At 39.8% G+C, this 20773-nt stretch overlaps 1 protein-coding gene across 1 annotated transcript in view; it reads right to left on the bottom strand.

Moving 5' to 3' along the window:
- MAP3K5 (mitogen-activated protein kinase kinase kinase 5) overlaps positions 1-20773 on the bottom strand; it is a 99854-nt gene that overhangs the window by 61212 nt on the left and 17869 nt on the right. The window contains exons 3-4 of the mRNA XM_035321106.1: positions 7639-7778; positions 4992-5015 (exon numbers count right to left, since the gene is read on the bottom strand). Coding sequence (XP_035176997.1) covers positions 4992-5015; positions 7639-7778 — 164 coding nt within the window. The remainder of the gene's footprint in view (positions 1-4991; positions 5016-7638; positions 7779-20773) is intronic.

Below are 20773 nucleotides of genomic sequence, written 5' to 3'. Positions count from 1 at the left end.
TTTACCATCAAGTGACTACGTCTGTCATTCGTTTTTATGGATGTTTTAATTGCTACATATTTTTCTAGCGTCCCTTTGTAGCTTGCTGTACAAAATTAAACAATTCCAGCCTATGTGTACCTTCAGTTTAAACACAGCCATAAGCTTGTCTAATTAGCTCTACCATTTCAAAATTTGAAACCAAAGCGCTCCCAGGTAAACCCACTGCTCATTGGAACAGTAAGCGTTTCTTTCTTGCTTGGTATCCTTTCTCTGGCTATGAACGGAAATGAGTATTTCACCTATTTGTTTTTAAGAGGGAAAAGAAAACTGCAGAGCGTGTAGTTTTATTTTGATCACCACAACAAGAATACAAGCCAGCCCATCTTTCAATATCCCTCTTAATACAGACCTGTTGCTTGTGAAAGCACAGCCTTTTGGGAAACTTAGTTGGGAGACCATGTCTTATTAGAAAGAACATTACTCTATAAGGTTAACACTAAGATATCTAATGTGGTAAAGAAGGCTGTTCTCTGAAAGTTGTATAGACTAAGACATGGTGCTATACAGATGAACATTTGAGATCTGCTCAAATAATTCTCGTATCTTGAATTTTACTTCAAAAGGAGGGAGAAACCTCTGGAAAATCTGAAGAAGTCGATAGCATCCAGTCCTCTTGACTCCTGACAATCTATTTTACTTTGTTGGAACCATTTAGCAGTCAAATATCCACAAACAGAAGAAGGCTGCTTTCAAAGACAAGAAGCACTGAACAAAATAGAAAACCAAAACCATGAACCTTTACTTCGAGATGGGAGAATCTGTCAGAATCCCACCTACCTGCCTACCCTTCAGGTCAGCATCCACCAATGTATTTATTTTAAAAACAAAATTATCCGATGTAATAAAAATAACTAGCATCGCTCACAGTGGGAACTGTTCTTCCTGCTGACTCTCCTTTAATTAAGATTGTCTTTTTCCCCAGTTCAGTTCTTTTGAGGGATATCTGCTCTAATTTCAATTCTTTTGATGAGATTTTTATTAAAGCTAATTCTGTGAATCTTCATGGTATTGCATGTAGCAGATGGCAAAATCCTAAAACAAGTTATTAAATCTATTCCCCCCATCCCCAAGCACACAGTAAATCAACATGTGCTGATGTTTTAATGAATTCAGGCTCAGTTTGGGCTTACTTCAAATCCCACTCAAATGAATGACAGCCTTGTTATTGATTTGAAAAAGAACATAAGTAGGCCTCACACCTCAAGTGAATTAAAACACACAAAATGGGTCTAGTCTTTCAAATAGTTCCTATTTTCTTTTCATGTCCAGCAACAACAATCTATTGCAGCCATGACAGATCCTAAAGGCTTGTTAAAAATCAGCATACGTTGTATACATCCTTACATCATATTTACATCATGTCCAAAAAAGTTCTAACTTTTCTCAAGGGAAGTATGTGCAAAATTTATCAAGAAACACAAAATATGAAAGAATGAGCAAGATAGTGATGTACCACAAACAACAAACAACACAGCTGTCACCAGCAATGAAATATTTACTGAAGGTTACTGCATCACATTTCTACACACTTGGATACCAAAAACAAACTGTTCCCAAATAATTTGCTAGTGGGAAGAGGAGTATTAAAATATTTCTCTCTAATTCTACAGAGAGAGAGCGACAGATAAACGTATCCCATGGGATCTGCAGTTATATAGTGGTACCTACAGGGAAGCTCGAAGCTTGGTACAGTCTCTGGCATGCCTCATTCAGGATCGCTTTCTCCCACTGCTGCTGAAAGAGCACCACCAAGCTGACCCCCAAGCTGTGCTCTAAGCAGGAGGCAGTTCCACCATTAGGAAGGGCTGTGGAAAACCAGTGTTAATTACAAAGTCTGATCCCTCTGAATGACAGAAAAGGAAGACACTAATAAGCGTTCCCAGCTGAACAGCATTAATCTTAGTACTTAATGGCTAACCCTGAGTGTTGGCTGCCAAGCAGAGCAGTTCCCCTTCAGTCCTAACCTCTGTTCTGCTCAGGCTGGCAGCTGTCAGGTAGGATCATACCCCTGGCAACTCCTGAGGCCATGCACGGTGCGAGCAGAAAGCCTGAACCGAACGGTAAACACTGCCAAGGTTGGCTGCAAACCATACATATATTATAAACTACCTCAGAGTCAGCAAGTACTGATATTAAAAAATAAAAATCAGTCAATCACCATCTGGAACCTGACCTGCAGCTTTTCTCCAAAGCTGACAAGATTCAAGCCAGGGAGAATTAAGACAACAACAACAAAAAAAATGGTGAGCTAAAAACAAGCGAAGTACAACCACGTACTGTAACCTTTATACCAACATCTCTTTATGACTGAAACTCTTTACCAGTAATTTCTAGAATGGCTTTGCTGCTTGGTTGACCTCAAAAATCAGATAACAGCAAAAACTAAACTTAAGCTTTCAAATACCAAAGTAACTGCCTCCTGCCAGAGTATCACTCCCTGTAAAAATGTATGCTTTTTTTGATACTACTGCAACATTTGGAAAAGGTCCAACCAAACAGCTATAAAACCACATATAACAGGAAATGAGCCTACGTTATCTTTGACTGCTCTGCCCTTACAGGTTTATCCTAGCTATGCAACGCTGCATTGACCATTACTGGGAAGAACAAAAATCCAGTCAGAACAAAGAACAAAACAGTTGGTAATGGATTTTTTTTTCCTCCCCACCACTTTTAGGAAGACAAGGTTCAGGGAAAGCAAACACAAGCCATTTCAGTCAGACAGATCTATATATAGACAAATACACACACAGACACTTGTTTTGCAGCCTTTTTAATCCACTGGTGCCAGGGATACCATCATACTGTTATGGTTGGTGCTTGCGTGCTATTAAAACACATTTTCTAGAACTGCATGACTAAATTCCTGTTCTATTTCATATGCCAATTTCATTTTTCCTGTATTTGCAGCATTACAATCATTCACGTACCTATTTTTAGTAAGGGGGGGGGAAATCATCACCATTTGTTGTACCAATTTATGCAAGAGTCTCAGGATTTGTGAACAAACATGGCTTTTATGAAGCTGTAATGATATTCAGCAGATAGGTACACAGCAACAGTTTGAAAATTCTATTTCCAGGTAAGTTTTCTGAGGAAACTCACGGATTGGCACGAATCCATGACAAAAAAAAAAAAAAAAAAGGGAAAAGAAAAACAGTTGCAGAGTTGCTAAGCCAGTTTTACTGACTTCCCTGTTCTAATCACTGGGAAAATACTTCCTCCCAGAAAACATGTTATGTGGGTGTGCTTGAAAACATCTGAGATTCTCAAGGAACACATTCTTTTTGTGGCATACGTTGAAACGTTTCTTAAAGTGATAAATGACAGTTTCACAGCCACCTATCTAAATTTAAATGGAAAACGGAACAATTCATTCTCAAACGGATAAAGGCCAAGTTATCATACTGCTCCTTGAGCTTCAGGGACTGTCATTTAAAAATAGGACAAGACAACATCTTCCCTTTATTCTAGTGCACAAGCCATATCCTGCTGGTTTCCTGCTAGGAGAGCTGTTTCCCCTGCCCTCACACAGACAGCATATTAAGTACTCAACATTTTACCTAGATCTCTGTCATTGTGGGTCAAAGGAAGAAAGAACAAATAAATTTACAAGAAACTCACAGTTCTGTTTCGTCTTGGGTAAAGACCTAACCGATCATCTACCGCGTTTTCATTGGAGAAAAGCTAGATTTTTTATTTTTTTTTTTCATCTAACACAGCATTCCCAGCACTCTGTGGATCTCTGAAAAGCACTTTTTATTAAAGAGATGCAAAGAAGTCTATGGAATGTGCTTTGCACTTCCTTTTTTTTTTTTTTTTCAATGAATCTAAAGATACTACACAATTTAAAATGCAACATTAGGGCAGAAGGTTACACTGGATTTAACGTCTTCTTCAGAAATTCTATTAGCTATAATAGATAACTGCGTCCTTCTCAAAGGAACTTGTTTCATACCGATAGAAGTCCGTACTTAACCCATGAATTGCCATGTTAAATAAAATAACATAAAAAACAGAATATCTCAGTGTTAAAAACTGCCACAGAGACTGCATAATAATTCTAGAATTTGGTCGAGTTTTAAATACTTCATATGCCCCTTTAAAAGTTTATTCAAATATATGAATTTTACAGCATGCACAGAACTGCTCAGGACATCTGCAAACCACTGATTAACTGCTACAAGATTATCCCCTAACATATAGGGCTACCGGTACCTTCCCAGGCGAAGCCAAAAGCTCCGCATACCAAATGTGTATCCTGATGTGACTGACCCCGCTGCTCCTGAACAAACCACACTGAGAAACACATGAAAGATGTTCTCACAGTCAGAAGTCAGTTCACCTTGAACTTAAGAGTAAAAAAGGAAAGGGGGATTTGCAAGGCCGACCTCAGAAACCAAAGGGACGCAGAGGTGCAGAAGCTTACAGTGTAGCGACAGGCACAGACAGAATACTGGGACCAGCACTGCAGCAGGGCTAGCAGGCTCCAGACCTCTGCTTCTAGAAATAAATATACACACACTCTCTATAAATACATCTATTTTCACAGCTGCAACCATGGGTTTCTAAAATGAGCACCAGTTTGCAAATAACTCCATTTCAATGGAGTTTCAAAAAGAGCTCTAAGAACACCATACAGAAAGAGACAACAGGAAAAAATGGACAGATGAAAATGGTGTGTGGAAAAAAATATGACAGACAAGTAAAGGCAGCGAAGAAAATGCCACTGATAGATGGAAGCAAGGTAAAAAGTGAGCCTGGTACCTAGCAACAAAGTGATGCACACAGATTTGCTGCTAGGAGTTCCAGAATTCTGCATCTAACTCTGTAAAACACAGTAGGAAAGTGTTAAATGATTCAAGTGGAAAACATATGATAAACAACATTGAATGCCACAGAAGTATGGAATGCCTAGAATTCAACTGGCACACAGAAGTCATACTTACATTATTCTTCTGGCAAATAATTTCCTAGAAGAAGAAGAAAAAAAGACATTGACAACATCGAACAACTACTAGGAAAGATATCTGATCAGTATAACTTGCTAATATTAACATATTAACATGACAGGAAAAGACTGGTTGATAGAAGTTCTCTAAGCCTGTCAAATCAACAGAAATCGAGTATTGTCTCAGGAGAGACAAAAAGATTATAGAACTAAGTAGATACAGACATCCTGTAATAGATGCTCAGAAGCACATGTACTCCTGTAAGAGACAGTCCAAGAGTTGACTGTTAATACATATACTCACAATTGTAAAGTTAAGTTTATCATTACTGTTTTGCTGCCCACAGAAAAACTATAAACAGTAAAATAAAACCATAAAAGCAGTATTTTATGAAGTTTAAAGTATTCCCAACTTGCACTGAAAGTCAACCATGAGCTACTCAAATTAGGTGAAATTCATGTCGCTTTAGTAAGTTTGATGCAAAGAATACATCTTCAGTTTTTAAATGCACAATTTCAGAGAACAAGAATCAAAAGCACATATGGATGGAAAGAGATGGCTCTTGCACAGCAGTCTCGATGGTACAGCCCAAGGATCTGCCCAAGGGCAAGCCACTTGTGGACAGTGACCTCACTTTCAGGATTTTTTGCCACCAAGTTTTGTTACCAGCAACAGTTAACCCTGCCAGATTTATCAGACAGCTACATCACACCTCTGCCACTGTGACCACTGAGGAGCTATATGCCACACCATTAAAAAATGGAGAGGGCCGAGCCAAGGCACCTCATGCTTTCCCTGTTGCATGTCAGTCTCCTATGCAACTGCTCTTTCCCCAGATGAAGTGACGTGTTTCACATAGGACTGCTACTAGTTTTCCAAACATGGGACATAAGTGCGTGTACACATACATATGTAGGTGAACTTCTGCTGTTCAAAAGGTCCATATACATTTCCTTATACCCCAGTTAAATCACATATCCCTTCCTACATTTCGGTAATCATTTTAAATTCACTGCTATATACCAGATTAAAACAGCACACACACAGAGGTTGTATGTGAGAAAAAAGCCAACAGGTATAGTGCACGCTCGTGCAGTGCTTCTAGTCTAACTGCTGGCTGTAACAGATACAGGAACAAACACTGCCTCGAAAGATGCTTGTGCATGCCCATAACTTTTTTTTTTTGAGGAACTAACTAAATAATAGGGAAGGGGTCTTGTGAATCTCTGGTGATTTTTCTGCAAACAATTAAAGAGCAAGAAGCATGGGACCAACTCAAAGCTAAAAGAAACTGTGGTACAGTGCCCACTGAAAGACTTGGAAACTGTGCCCAGTGGCAACTGGGACATCCAGGTCTCACAGCACAGGATTCAGATTCCATCGACATCAGTGGGAACCTGGAATGTGACCAGTTTGCAAAGTCCAGCTCAAACTAGAAAGAGTTTTTTCCCCAAGTTGTGTATCACTCCAAGTTAACTTTCAGTGGGAGTTGGGTGTTTGGCTCCTTACACAATACTATGAAATTCTGCTCTGCTTGTATTCTAGACCATTATACTTGCATAATTACATTCAATCCAAAGATATTAGCAGTTTTATTTTTAGGATTTTTATCTGTGTACTCTTTGTGTTGCAAAAAGAAAGGAATTGGATTGCCACCAATTCAGTTGGCCAAGATCATCTGGAGGGAGGTGCAGTGGGCAGAAACCAAGTTCAAGGTGTTTCCCTCCCACATGAGAACCAAGCTGCAAATAGTTGGGCAGAATCAAAAACAAATACCCTGCATTAACCAGAAGCAGGGGAAGCAAATCATTCATAAGAGGCGGCAGTGCCCAGATTGCTTTGACTCACCAAGCTGCTTACTAAAATGCTTCTTTTCAGCAATGCCTAGAGTTTAAGTGCAGTAGTATAAAACACCTCCTGATCACAGCCAATGAACCTGAGGGAGTGGAAGTAATTTAAAATACTTCCATCTAAGTTGTTTGCCCTCCTCCATCCCTGTGGAAGTTAGCAAACCTTTAGCAGAGGAAGAAGCAAGTATCAACTTGGCTGCCACAATTCACAGCCCTATGCATTATCTTAAACCTCTAACTTGCCTTAAGCCAACCTACCATCCTGTAAACCTTGGTCTGGAAAAACAGGAGTAAGTTTTATTTCTACTAACTCTGCTACAGTGTCAATAATCTCCAGCACAAGAATCCCATAGTCCCATCAGGTCTGAGCAGAAGATTCCTACTTTGCAAGGGAGCTAAAAAATATAAGGATTATTCTACACACTACAATTCTCAGCCAGTTGTTCTTACTGTAACAATTTATTTCAAATACAAGTAATTCTCTTGAATGACAAAACCACATATTTAAGTTCTCATTTGAGATTCGTCAAAATTATGTTTCCATAAAGAGCTATTTAATATCCAGCTATTTAACTGACCATGGTAAAGTCATCTAAATCTTTCTCTTGGGAAAACTAAACTGAGTTTTTCAGCACTTCACTGTAGACTTATTTTCCAAGCCTCAAAACATTTTTGCTATTCTTTTGTGAACCACAAGTGGCTTCTGTATTTCCCATGGAAATAGACAAGCTATTTCAAGAGTTATATAACTGCGTCTTTTTTCTCCCCCTCTCCATTTTTTCATTTAGACTTACCTTCAGTGACTGCAGAGACTCAGAATTTGTATCACAGTAGAGGATAATGTTGTTAGCCATGCTGAAGCTCTCTCTGACTCCCAGGTGGTAGAACAACGAAGGCTGACGGAAGGCATCACTCATCTCTACAACTGCAATATCTGCAGAAAGAAGTGAAAAATTAATTGTGAATGAATGCCACACACTTCTGACAGCCACACACTTCTATGCCATTTTTAATTGCCTTGATAATAAGATTAGATTTTAAGTAGGAAAGAGTTCTATAGGGTTTCCCCCATTTAAGTTATGTCTGAATTTTCACTATAGTCAGCAGGATGTGGTTTAATACCCCCCTCCATTCCTTCCCCTCCCTTTACTACTGTGTCCCCCCCTCCCATCCCCCCAAGACCTTTATTTCCACAGGTAAAAAGTTGTAAGACATCATTAATCAAGAAAAGGCAAAAGGTTCATTTTGTGCCTTAGAGAACAAACTGTGTTTAAAATCTGTTTAGTTAATCTGTATTGTATATGATGATTGATGTCCTGACAGGGGAAAAAAAGATTGCATTTGATGTGCATTTTCATCCTCAATGTAATTAAGTACATGATTGCATAATATGCTGCATAGATTTTGTATTAGAACTTTGGAAGTGAATGTCAACAAAACTGAAAGCAAGGCAGAAGTAGAATTCCAGTATAAGTTACCATTCACAACTATTTTGATTCATATAGGACGACTAGAGAAAAAAGAAGAAGGTACAGAAGAAAGGAAGGAAAGAGGGAGTGAATATGTAAAGCTGTAGAACCCCCTAGATAATTAAAAACTTCATTGTGCATTAACTCTGTTCATAGTAGATTGACCTGCATGAATAAAATTAAGCACATACACAAACATGCATACACACAAAAGCAAATGTAAATCTTATGTGATTTCTCTTAAAAAAAAAAGTTTCACTTTCCCAGAGGCGCAACAAGGTAAAAGTAAAACAAGAGGCAATAACAAAATATCAGCAGAGACGGTTGAGGCTTTTCTCACAACAGGCAGCATTTTTCCACCGCAAAAGTCTCATTGGATCAGCTGACTCATCTCCACCTCTCTTCTTCACTCAATTCCAGTAAAAAAAGGAAAAGAAAAATGTAGTTCTGTGAAGAGCAGAAAAAAAAGCTGCCTGATTTCCAGGCCCGCTTTCTCCTTCTGTGAATTCTTTTACAACAAAAGACAGGTAGCAAGACAAGCTCTGTTAGCAAAAAGCTTATTACCCTGAAGTTCGTATACTTGGAATGAATTAAATCTCTAATTAGATGTAAGAGATTCTACCTCTAACCACAACTTTCACCTTGCCTATTTCCTTAGATCTTCAGAACTCTAATGAAGATGTTCAATACTAAATAAGCCCTGTGGCCATACCCTCAACTGGGAAGGCAACAAGGGAGTCTTCCAAGCGTGTGGAAAAGTAACACTTCTGAGACATCTACTATTCAATCCTATTTTACTGTAATTGGCTTTGGCTTACAGGCTTGGAAATTGTTAAAAACCTAAAGAAAGGAGAGACACACACAGGGAGAACAGACAACATCTGCCTATACACGCTTATGTTCTTCAAGAATAAGATTAATGAGAGGCAACTAAATGGTATAAAGAAGGGATTTTTTCCCCACCCACAAAACATCAAATACAAAATTCTGTTCTTTACAAGTTTCTTAAGTTGTATCCTAAGAACCTCTGTTCAATTTCACATATTTGCAGTATGGATTCCACCAATTCTACTCTATTGAAGTAGAAAAGGCAGCACATTACTAAAACTATACAAAGACTGATTTTTCATTGATTTTTGGAAATACCACAAAAGCCAAGTAAGAATGACATACTCCTACTAGATATTGTTTGGGTGAAAATAGGGCTTAAAAAAAAAGGAAAAAAGAAAATCATGCATATGTTTGGGTTGGAAAGCACCTTAAGATCACCTAGTTCCACCCCCCCTGCCATGGGCAGGGACACCTCCCACCAGACCAGGTTGCCCAAAGCCCCATCCAGCCTGGCCCTGAGCACCTCCAGGGTTGCCACAGCTTCTCTGGGCAACCTGTGCCAGGGCCTCACCACACTCACAGTGAAGAATTTCCTCATAATATCTAAAAAGAGGTCAGATTTAGATTTTGTGGCCCTCCTCTGGACCCGCTCTAACAGACCTACATCCTTCTTGTGCTGGGGGCCCCAGACCTGGATGGAGCACTCCAAGTGGGACCTCATGAGGTCAGAGCAGAGGGGAACAAACACCTCCCTCTACCTGCTGCCCACACGTGTTTTGATGCAGCCCAGGATGCAGATGGCCTTTTGGTCCACAAGCACACACTAACAGCTCATGTTGAGCCTTTCATCCACCAGAACCCTCAAGTGCTACTCCAGAGGGCTAATCTCAATGAGTTCTTCTCCCATTTTGTGCTCGTCTGGGATTGCCCCAACCCAAGTGCAACATCTTGCACTTGGACTGGTTGAACCTCATCAGGTTCACATGGGTCTGCTTCTCAAGCTTATCTAGGTCCCTGTTCCACCCCTTCCTTCTGTTGTATCAACTGCACCACTCAGCTTGATGTCGCCTGAAAACTTGCTGAGGCTCATCCCACCGTCCATGTCATAAAGTTAATAAACAGCACCAGTGCCAAGACAGACCCCTGAGGGACACCACTCATCACTGGCCTCCACCTGGATATAAAGCCATTGACCACAACTCTCTGGCTGTGGCCATCCAGCCAATTCCTCATCCACCATACAGTCCACCTTCAAATCCATCTCTCTCCAATTCAGAGATAAGGATGTGTGGAACCATGTCAAAGGCCTTACAGGAGTCCAGGTAGATGGCATTGGTTAATCTTTTCTTGATGACTGCTGCAGTCACTCACTCCATCATGGAAAGCAACTTATTGTTACAAGCTCTATTTTTAATTTCTCTTATTGACATAAAAATCTAATCCTCAGCAACTGCAAGCGTATGGTACGTTTCTGTTACCTTGAGCAGGACGAAAATTTGCGCAACTTTCCATGACTTAATTCTCAAATCTTGCAAGATAACGTGTTCTTACTGGAGTTGCAAAACTAACAGTGAAAGAGAAATATTACTTTAAAAAAAAAACACAAAACAAACAAACAAACAAAAAATTGATAGAGCCTGACCAGAGTCAGTATACAGAAGATACTTGAGAAATCCTATGTTAAGATGGCAAGTTCCCAGGACCATGAATAAGGAAATAATCCTTAAACACATGCAAATAAACTTACTGCTGACAAGATCAGATGGCCAATTGCATTTAATACAATTGTTAGAACAAATCTGACTCAGAATCACACTAAGAAATGTTCTTGAATCCTGTCCAATCCCTCAAATCAGATCAATACGCAAAACAAAAAAGCCTTGAGGCCTTTAGCTACTTAATAAGCACAAGGAAGGACCACGTGATTGAGTAATCACTTGCAAGAAAAATGACACTACGATAAAAATATTGTGAAGCTTTTTACCAGTATTTGTTTATTTTCACTGTAAGTGTGGTTTCTTTCCTTGATATTTTAAGACTTTGTGAAATCCAGGACTTCTGGATAATCTCGCTATGAAGCAGTATGTTCTTAAGAATATGTACAACTTCTGTGGAGTTCTCTTTCCATTCTACTGGGTATGTATCTTAAACAGAAGTTCTCATTTATGACATAGATAAGATTTCTGTTGTCTAGACTAGTCCTCTGGGGCTGGTATCACAGTTTCCATGAGGAAAAGCCCAATTTTTACTTGGAATTCTAAAAAGCCACACAGAATGTCTGCACTATTGAGATTAGATGTCTATCCATTTAAAAAAAAAGGCACAACATATAACCTCATCAAACTCCTGCAACAGACCGATTTCTTACTATATTCTTTCGAAACATCAGAAGAGAAACTCCTCTGACCAACGAACGGACTAGCATGTAGAACGGTGGTCAAATTCAGAAGTCAAATGCAGAGGAACAAATGAAGAGCTTATTTTCTGGGAAAACTTTTGCTACTCCACCCATCTTTTTCATCTCCTTGTCTGTAAAGCAAGGGCAGTGGCTTCTACAAAGTGCCTGAAAGGTAATGTCAAGTGCACCTAAGACAGCTGAACGCTCAATTCAGTTACATCAAGTAGGATTAGAGGTTTACCGAAGCTGAGTGAGACTGATGTTTTCCAAGACAAATCTAACTCAAATGAATATCCATAAAAATTCCCACCAGTTCTGCAAAGCCAGAAGTTAACTTAGCACAAAAGAACTGTTTGGCCATCAAAACAAACTGCTGGAATCCCACTTAGCAGACTCTCACTTCCACCAGATGAAATTAGTCTAACAGACTATTGCAGCGAAACGTATGTTCTTCATTTATTGGAAAACACAATTTCACAAGTGACAAAATGGCATTTCAATAAAAGCGGTAGAAGCACCTCTACAATTACAGTGGAATAAAGCAAACCCACTTATGACAGTATTTGCAGCTTCAGCTTCAAGGCAACCAAGAAAAAATAGCTGACCAAATGAAGGAATGAGAGTCAAGTCTTCTCAAGACCTAAGCCCTCAGCACGAAGCACTCTAAAGGCCAGGGACTGACAATTCACTCCAAATGCTCTTGCACACCTATGTAACAGCAAAGAACCTGTTTGGACCCCAGCAGACTAACGAGCAGGGTGTGTATGTAACCACAGTGAACAAAACAGGAGTGAGAGATAGGGAAGTAGAACTGCAATTCTTATAACCCTACAGGTTGCAGGAAAGAGTAAGATTTATCCCTTACTTGGGTCTTGGGCATAAGACTAAACATCACTTTCTGTTTACAGATCACAGATACACTGATACTATTTAAAGTAAACAGGATCAGGCTGCTCTTCCTTGTTAGTTGACATCTACAGCTGAAGACCATTATAAGAAATCTTAAGATAAATTGTTATCTTGCTTGTTTATGAACAATAAGTCTAGTCACAGGCTTCTCCCATCTCTTTAGCTAACTGGCGTGCCTACACTGATGTGACTGGAGCGTAACACACACAGAAGGGAGCTGAGCTCTGGCCGAGGTAGCAGAGCAGCGTAACTGCAGCAGCACGCTGCAAGCACACAGCAAGCTCTGTGTCCATTTCACAAACTGCTCCAAGCTCTAGCTGACAGCCACCAAGCTGTCAGTAACAAAGCTGCCTACTTACAGATTTGTTTGGATAGCCACACACTGAGCTCAGACATAGCAACAACCACCGAGCAGTCATACTTCGTGTTATTAAGCTAACTAACATCTATACCAATAATAGCCTAAAACGCAGTCACACAGCATGTTCAAGAGAACAACATACCACTGCACCCGGGAGCCCGGTCCTTATTAATTTGGGAGAGCAGATGTGTGACAGAATTAGAGGCAAGTGACTTGACCCTTCTTGCCTGAGAAGGGGTAGAAGCTCAAGGACTCACCTCTGTGAAGCTTGGCATCTGTTAAAATTGTGCGACCAACATTTCTTACCTGCAGCATAAATCCTCATTATTTTTTTTTTTAAGCTACATGTACAAAAACCATGAACTTCATATATAAAATCTCCAATTGCTCTTTCTTAATAAATTATTAAGATCATGGTCAAGAATGGCAAGTGTCTATTTAGTGTATGAAGCCCTTCTCCCTTGGCTATTACCTATGCCTTTAGTCATCAAGAAACGCAGTGGCCAAAGTTCATCTCCCACTCATTGTTTAAAATATAACAGGGCCGAGAAGAATGTTTAAATGAATGCTGTGAGGTATTATGCACGCACACCCTACGTTTTGATACTGCCTGCATACCGTAGCGCTGCCAGGAAAAAATAATGAATACAAACAGAGCAGTTATAAAACTGATGTTTATGCTTGCTACTATCTTCTGATTAATTGGTACTAAACACACAGTTGCTGCCTCACATTCGCTATTCCACAATTAACCGAGACAAAAGAAAAGCTAATTGCTAATGGCAAATTCTGAGATGGAACAATATTTAGGGTTCTTTTCCACTTGGCGTTAAAAGAAACTCTTGACAGAGATATATCTGTAGACCAAATTCATGTGAACGCAAGTCTAAGCGCAGAGCATTTTTCATACTGCAGCTCTCCGTTCAGCAGTAATAATGACTGTTTCTACAAGCCGCGATAATGTCCTATCAGGGGAGCTTTCAGAAATGAGCAAGCGAAGTACATGAGGATATCTTCGTTGGGTTTCTCTCTGTTTGACATGGACATCTTGCCCTCTGCCCAGAGGCTGCCTGCACGAGGTACTAAAGCTGCTTTGGAAGTGCCAGCACCACGTCAGTACAGCATGATGGTTCGGGGTCAGCCACGCAAACCGCAGCACCAGTGACTTGTCAGCACCGCTGGAATCAAGTGTAACTCGTCAGGAGCTGCTCACGCGTCTCCAAGACCGGAAACAATCGATGGGAGCCACTGAGGTGGGAACACCTACACCCTGGGGAATGGCTGGCCTCTCCGGAAACCAGGCCAGACAAGCCAGTCTGCTGGGAGAGGCGAGCCAGAGAGGGAGCTCCATAGAGGTGCCCGAGGCTTGGGTACGGGGAAGGAAGAGAGGGTACTGACTGCACAGGCAAGTTAAACATGCTGTATGTTGGAAAAGCAAAATATTGGTAGAATCTTCTATTAATGTGCAAAATATAAGCAAGAACACTAAGACAACTAAGAGACAAACAACAGACATGTTAGTTATTTTCTACCACAGACTTCCAATTTCTAGCACTGCGTAAGATAGAGCATTAGGGTTCAGGATCCTTATTTCAGCACCCCGCATATCACAAACCCTAAAAGACAGGGTTAGCAAAGCACCTGTGACACCAATGCTCCAGGTAGTTTTGGTTTTTAAACACTTGCAGTAATCCTGGGTCAGGTAGTCTCATTTATACAAAATGGAAGAGACCCCGCATCACTTAAGTACAATTTAGAGCCAGTCCTGGCACCTGCCTGAAGGGGAATTTCTGAGCACGCGCCCCCATCAGAACAGGCACAGCAGCCTGGTGGGCGCCCCGTTCTGGCTGCTGTGTAGAACAAACCACAGATAGAAGTAACTAGGGCACTTAATACTTACCCCAAAAGCAGCAAGTTACCTTCAAGTACAACAGTACCATGTTTAGCTATCCTTGGATTGCTAATCTATCTTGGATATCCTTGGACAGCTATTCTTGGATAGCTATCCTTGGACAGCTATACGGTGTCAAACTTGTCTTGAATTTGAAAGTCAACTTCTACACCTGGACAAACACTGTTAAGCAAAGGTGTGATTTCATTTCAGATAAACTCTAAGAGTTACCTGTTATTAACTGCTAGTATACCACATTTGTATCAGGTCTAACATGGCTGATACCCGATGAGGTAACTGAGCAAGTCAGTCTGTTGAGCACTGGGGGTGGAGGGGCAATCACAGGATCAGTTAGATGATTCTTCACCCCATACAATCACTAGGTCCTATACAAAGGAGGCAACAGACACCATGAACTGCAGGGATGCAACTGAATACCCTCTACTTCTGCTTAAGATTGAGTCATGTGTAGTTCCAGGGGGTAAGGAAATTTTATCTGCCATACAGACATGGATGCAGCATTAGCTTGTTCAGGCGCACCCAACATAACACCATCACAGGAGGAAGAGTTCCTTGAGTCTATTATGTGACTCAATTTAAATTCCTGGGAATCCACTCAATAACATTAAATAAGCTAATCACTTAAAAAGCAGCCTTTCCTCTTTATCAATAAATCAGCATCTATCAATTTTTGGAAAAGTTAATTATAGTACAAACATTTCCTAAGTTAATGTACATACTATTGAGAAAAGACTGAAACCAGAGAATGATAGTGTGGCACAAGAGCAAACATAAGCTGTCCCTGAATAAATTTAAATCTAAAATTGCAAGCAACTTCACAACCCATAAGTTATGATATTCTGGAGCACCTCCCAAAACGTTTCATACATGGTATTTGCTCTGCTGCCACATAGGAGAATTACAAAGCTTGCAGTCCCTCCCACTATGCATCAACGTGCTTCTTATAAAAACCTGTACAAATTGATCCCTGCTAACTTTTGCAGCTAATTGGTTCAGGTGGTTCTCATAAAAGTAAGTACAAAACAAAGAGCTATCCAGACAAGGAAAAGAAAAAATGAACGATCACACAATATTCTAAAACCACAGCCTCCTCGTGTAATCCTCCGCTGTTGACTGCACTACATTTCAAGGATGCGAAGGGAAAAGAAACTCTTGATTTTATCCTACACGGCTGATGGGAGCAAAACAGAGGGTACTTACTGAAAGAAATCAGCAGAAGATGGCAAGTAACTGGTAACACAAAGAAAGTTCATACAGATGTTGAGTAAAGGAATCAGAGGGGGAAAATATAGGAGAAACAAAAGGGGAGCAGGTAGGAACTAACACAGCAAACTACACAGCAGTCTATCAGTGATCTGAAGACAACTGGAGAAGGAAGAAAAAAGGAGAAAGCTTGAACAAAATACACTTTATCTTGGCCCAAGACAAAGGATTGTGATGCTATCACGTTTCCAACCCCCAACAATCAAAAAAACCACCCTCAGCTTGATGCATGTGGGAGGACCTCAGGATTAGGTAAGAATAAAAGATGACAACCAAACAAAGAGCCATTTATTTAAAAATAACCTCAGTATATTCAGGCTCGCTGCATCTCTATCAATCCCAGTGAAACAAGCTCCCTAGTGCCAAGAACATGAAATACTAAATAATTTCACAACTCCAAACTTTACATTTAGAAAAAAAAAATACTCTGAGCTCAGTGAGGTAACTGATGAGGCTCCACTGAAAGCCTGAGCACACCGCAGGGCTGCTAAGTTTCAGACCTGTATCAAACATTTTTAAACAATTTTCAAAGACAAGAGCAGGAAAAGTCAAGGAAAGCAATGCAAGCCGCAGCAATGCAGTTTTGTCCTACAAGTTTTGTCCAGTGGATGTGCATTGCTGCATTTTTTTCCAGCCACCTACACAAATAACTGATGTGAAGGTACCTGTGTGATTATTTTGGTTTTATATATTCAAGTTATGTGCCTTTAGGATGTGATTAAGTGATTAATCATTCTCTCAAGCGACTGAGACTATGCAGGAAAAACGTATTTGTGGAATCACAGGTGTGCCAACGAAAAAGCTTAGAGAAGAAAGGAGCAAACAGCCAGGCCTCAGAGGTGATGGAAAGAAATCCTCCTAGATTCTTACAGAACCATTGAATTTGCTACAGTTCCAAAGGTGCTGAGTTCATTAAAACTGAACCAGGAAACAACAATCCACCTAGGAGGCAGACGGTGCAGGAGGAAAGTTGATTAAAAGTTCTTTTTACTTTTGTGTATTCTATTTATTTTTGCCTCAGTGACCTAAATTTTCCCCTATTTATGAAAAGTATTTTGCTTTTTATTCTAATGCAATCTATTGTCACCTATAACGTAGTATATATTTGGCTTCTTTGAGGACCTCACTGAATGTCTAAGCAGATCCACCTCCACACTCCAAAACTAATTCTGGGTTTCATCACAACAGCTAGAGGGATCAGATCAAAGCTCTGCTTAGCTCAAAATCTCTCTGCCATTCTTACAATCTCTCTGATTGTAAGAATGGGGCAAATAACGACTGACCTTTCTCAATCAGCAATCCAGAGACATGTTTCAGAAAAGTCTTGAGCTAACTAGAAGTTTGAAGAGCAACAACTAACTTAGTGCTTAATATTGTGTGCATATTTAGAGCTGCATTTCTTCATATGTTGCTTGCACTATTACTGAACTTCAGCTTTAACTGACCATATGCCTGGTACCATCAGCCTTTCTACTTTTTTTTTTTTCAGTCACTTCTTCAGAGTCTTGACTGGCCTGCACATTGGCAAACATCAACATCACTTTGTGGACAAGTACTCTGAAAAGTCCAGTTCAAACAGAACAAACCATTCACCTGAAGGGAACAAATACCTTAGACAACAACATTTTGGGTCCTAAGAGTCTCTGGTCATGAATTTGGTCAAAAGCTTTCTGACATCCACATACACTATCTTAAACATAAATGGATCTACAGGCTCTCAAAAAATCACAGAATCACCTAGGTTGGAAGAGACCTCCAAGATCACCTAGTCCAACCTCTGACCTAAGAAAGACCTTGAAATCTTGAAATCTGATTTACCTCTACAAAAAAGAAAAAAATGGTCAGCTCTTCCCTACTGCCAGATTTTATTCACGTGTCTGTATTTTGTCCTACCACTGTTACAATAGTATCACCCTTTCTTACTGTGTCAATGTCCACTAAAGTCACACACCATAATTAGAAGCTCTATGTTTTTCAACTGGAGCTCCTTTAGAATTTGAGACGTCATCATAGGTTCATATGAGTCATTTCCACTTGTTTTATCAGCTTATTTTAAAGCCTCTTCTCGTGGCAACTTACAACTCGGGCAGTACCTCAGGCTTACCCCCTTAAAGAAAGTCTTCCATAAGATCGTAGCAGGAAAACTGCATCTTTCTCAAGCCTTCCTTTTCCATGTTGATTGCACAGGATCCCTAGCTTGCTCTCTGATGGTGAAGCAGTTGAGAATACTTTTTTTGTAGTGTCTTCAGCAAGTATTCCTCAAACTCTTCTGGGAACCATCTTAAAGCTTATATTAAGTTTGCCAAACTTACTGTTTTGAGAAAAAGTGCATCATTTTCAAAGGGCATCACTGAATTCCGTCATTGTCTCAAAGCCACCTTCTGTGGGTTACCTTAAAACTTCTTTTAATAAGTAGCACACGTTTTCTGGAAGCAATTTTCATAAAGGTGTTTCCCTGCTATCTGAAACCTGCTCTTCTTTTTAGTCATTCCTTTCAATTTCCTCTTAAGAAGCTTACTCATTTTTTCCACAGGTCCTAGTAGAAATGTGAACTGCACAAAGGATGGGCCAAGCCAAACCAGAAGGCCAAGCCAGAGTGAGACAGAGTGCGTCTGTCTCTCAAGGGCAGAGCCCTGCCCATTAAGCTCACAACCTGTAGATAAGAAGTCCACAAGTGTTTCTGATCCAAAGATGTAGAATTATTTCTTACAATATTATTTTCAAGTCATGGGATTTAACATTTCCCAATCTCCAATTGCCAACAATGGTGTAAACATAAAAAAAAATCCCAAGCAGTGAGCAGAGATTGAAAAATAAATACATAATATTTTAAGAGTATGAAGAACAACAGCTGGAATGCACAAAAATGAGGAGCTTCCCAGGCTTCCAAAAACTTGGAAGAAGTATTCTAAGAGATGTAAACATGCTTGTTTAAATGTCTTTACTTCTCAAGAAAGTATTCCTATTGTGAGGAGAACATTATCTGTTATAAATGATACAGTATTTGAGAATTTTAGCCCCAAGCTTCATCTTAACCAAAGGTACAGAGTACATCTAGCATTTCTGGTTCTCACCACCCCTCCCAAAAACCTCCATGTTCAAAGTTTTCCCAGAAACAGAACAACACTGTCTGCAAAGACCAAATGCCCAAAGGCTTAAGAGTCTCATATGCTATGTTTTCTAGCAGAAAACACCATTATCTCCTAATAACAGAAAGATTTTAGGAATTAGGTTTATTCCAAAAAGTTGTAAATTCTCAGTGGTTCTGCTGCAAAGTAATCATAACAATTCACATGCTGTTAAAAAAAAAAGTGTAGTTTCATCTGAAGGTGATCATAACTGTTAAGCTGGTAATGTGTTGCTTTTGAGGTTAAACTCAGGAATTTAAACTACTCACTACATTTTTTTGCACTTTGTGTGTTTTTACTAAACTTGGTGTTTATTTTAAAATGTTCAAGAACAGCTTTTCCTTACAGGATGAGAGAATTTACCAATAACGCGCTGTCAGACTGCAGCACTTATCAAAGGATCTGTGCAAGTACATATTTGCATTCCTGCTTTGTATGTCACTACTGGTAAGATTTTTCTGTAACAATTTGGGAAGCACCCAGAAAGATGGGAGTAGAACTGGAGCAGAAGACTGAAAAACTCACATTTACTGAATTTTTATTATACCCTATGCTTATAGGTGCTGAAATCAAATGTAAAACTGTCTAGACAGTTTAGACCTTTGGGAGGTGAGCACTAGGTTTTGTTATTAATAGAAGTCACAGAATGAATGGGGAGCAATGTATGCCACTGAAAAAAAACCCTACCACATTCTGTACTGCGTAAACAGGAGTTTCAAATGAAAAACACCAGAGGTCTCTACCTGGCGCTCACAAGGCAGCTGAGTCAACTCCCTGGAGCTCAAGGTGGATTAATGAGTTCATGGAACCCCTGCTGACCCTGCATTCTTCTATGATTTGCATTCCCCTTTTTGTATTTGCAAACCATGCCACGTTCATTTAACAAAAAACACACTGTGTGAAGTCAGAAGCAGCAGCACAACCAGGAAGCTAACTTTGTTTCTTCGTGTTTTAAACGTGTAACAATTTAAACTATGCTTAAACCAAATAAGATAGGGATGCTTCTATGCCAGTATCTACATTGCAAGTATTCCAAACAGTCTGCATACATAGCTATGGTCTAGTACATTTTGACTAAATGTCAGAGGAGCTTTCATGAAATACAGGAATTAATACTCACAATAAAGTAGTGAACACCCAGCCTGAAACCTCATTTTATTTATTAAAGAAGATGCTCTTACCTGCATCATATAGATGAAGACAATTTTTTGTGAAACAAAGCAGAAAATGTGCTTAGACCATGCTCAGCCATAGCGATCCATTGTAGCACAGAAAGCAAATTACACAAGAAAAAATTCAATGGAAAATGTTTTTACTCCAGGGTGTTCTAGATTTCTGATGTACTTTCAGTGGTTTTGCATAAATTAAGGATTGCATAATGCCCCTCCACCCCCATCTGGAAGCTCCTAGAGGCACCTTCTGCATAACCGTCCTCATATGTCCAAGTTACAGGACAGTTATGCTGTAGGAGGTGTGATGAAGGATTTTGCCTTCAGAAGTACTCCGCATCAACCACACTTTCCTCCACTTGAATCAACAGTGAGATAGTTACTGAAGGGCAGACACATTTGGTTGCTGATAAGAACCTTTTAAAGCAAACCCCATTCCCAATGGCTGAAAGTGTCTCAGAGCAAGATATCCAGAGATTCATTGTAGTA

The sequence above is a fragment of the Oxyura jamaicensis genome, chromosome 3 (genome assembly GCF_011077185.1).
Source record: "Oxyura jamaicensis isolate SHBP4307 breed ruddy duck chromosome 3, BPBGC_Ojam_1.0, whole genome shotgun sequence".
In the NCBI taxonomy this organism is placed as follows: Eukaryota; Metazoa; Chordata; class Aves; order Anseriformes; family Anatidae; genus Oxyura; species Oxyura jamaicensis.
This window is presented reverse-complemented; position numbering and strand designations above follow the sequence as displayed.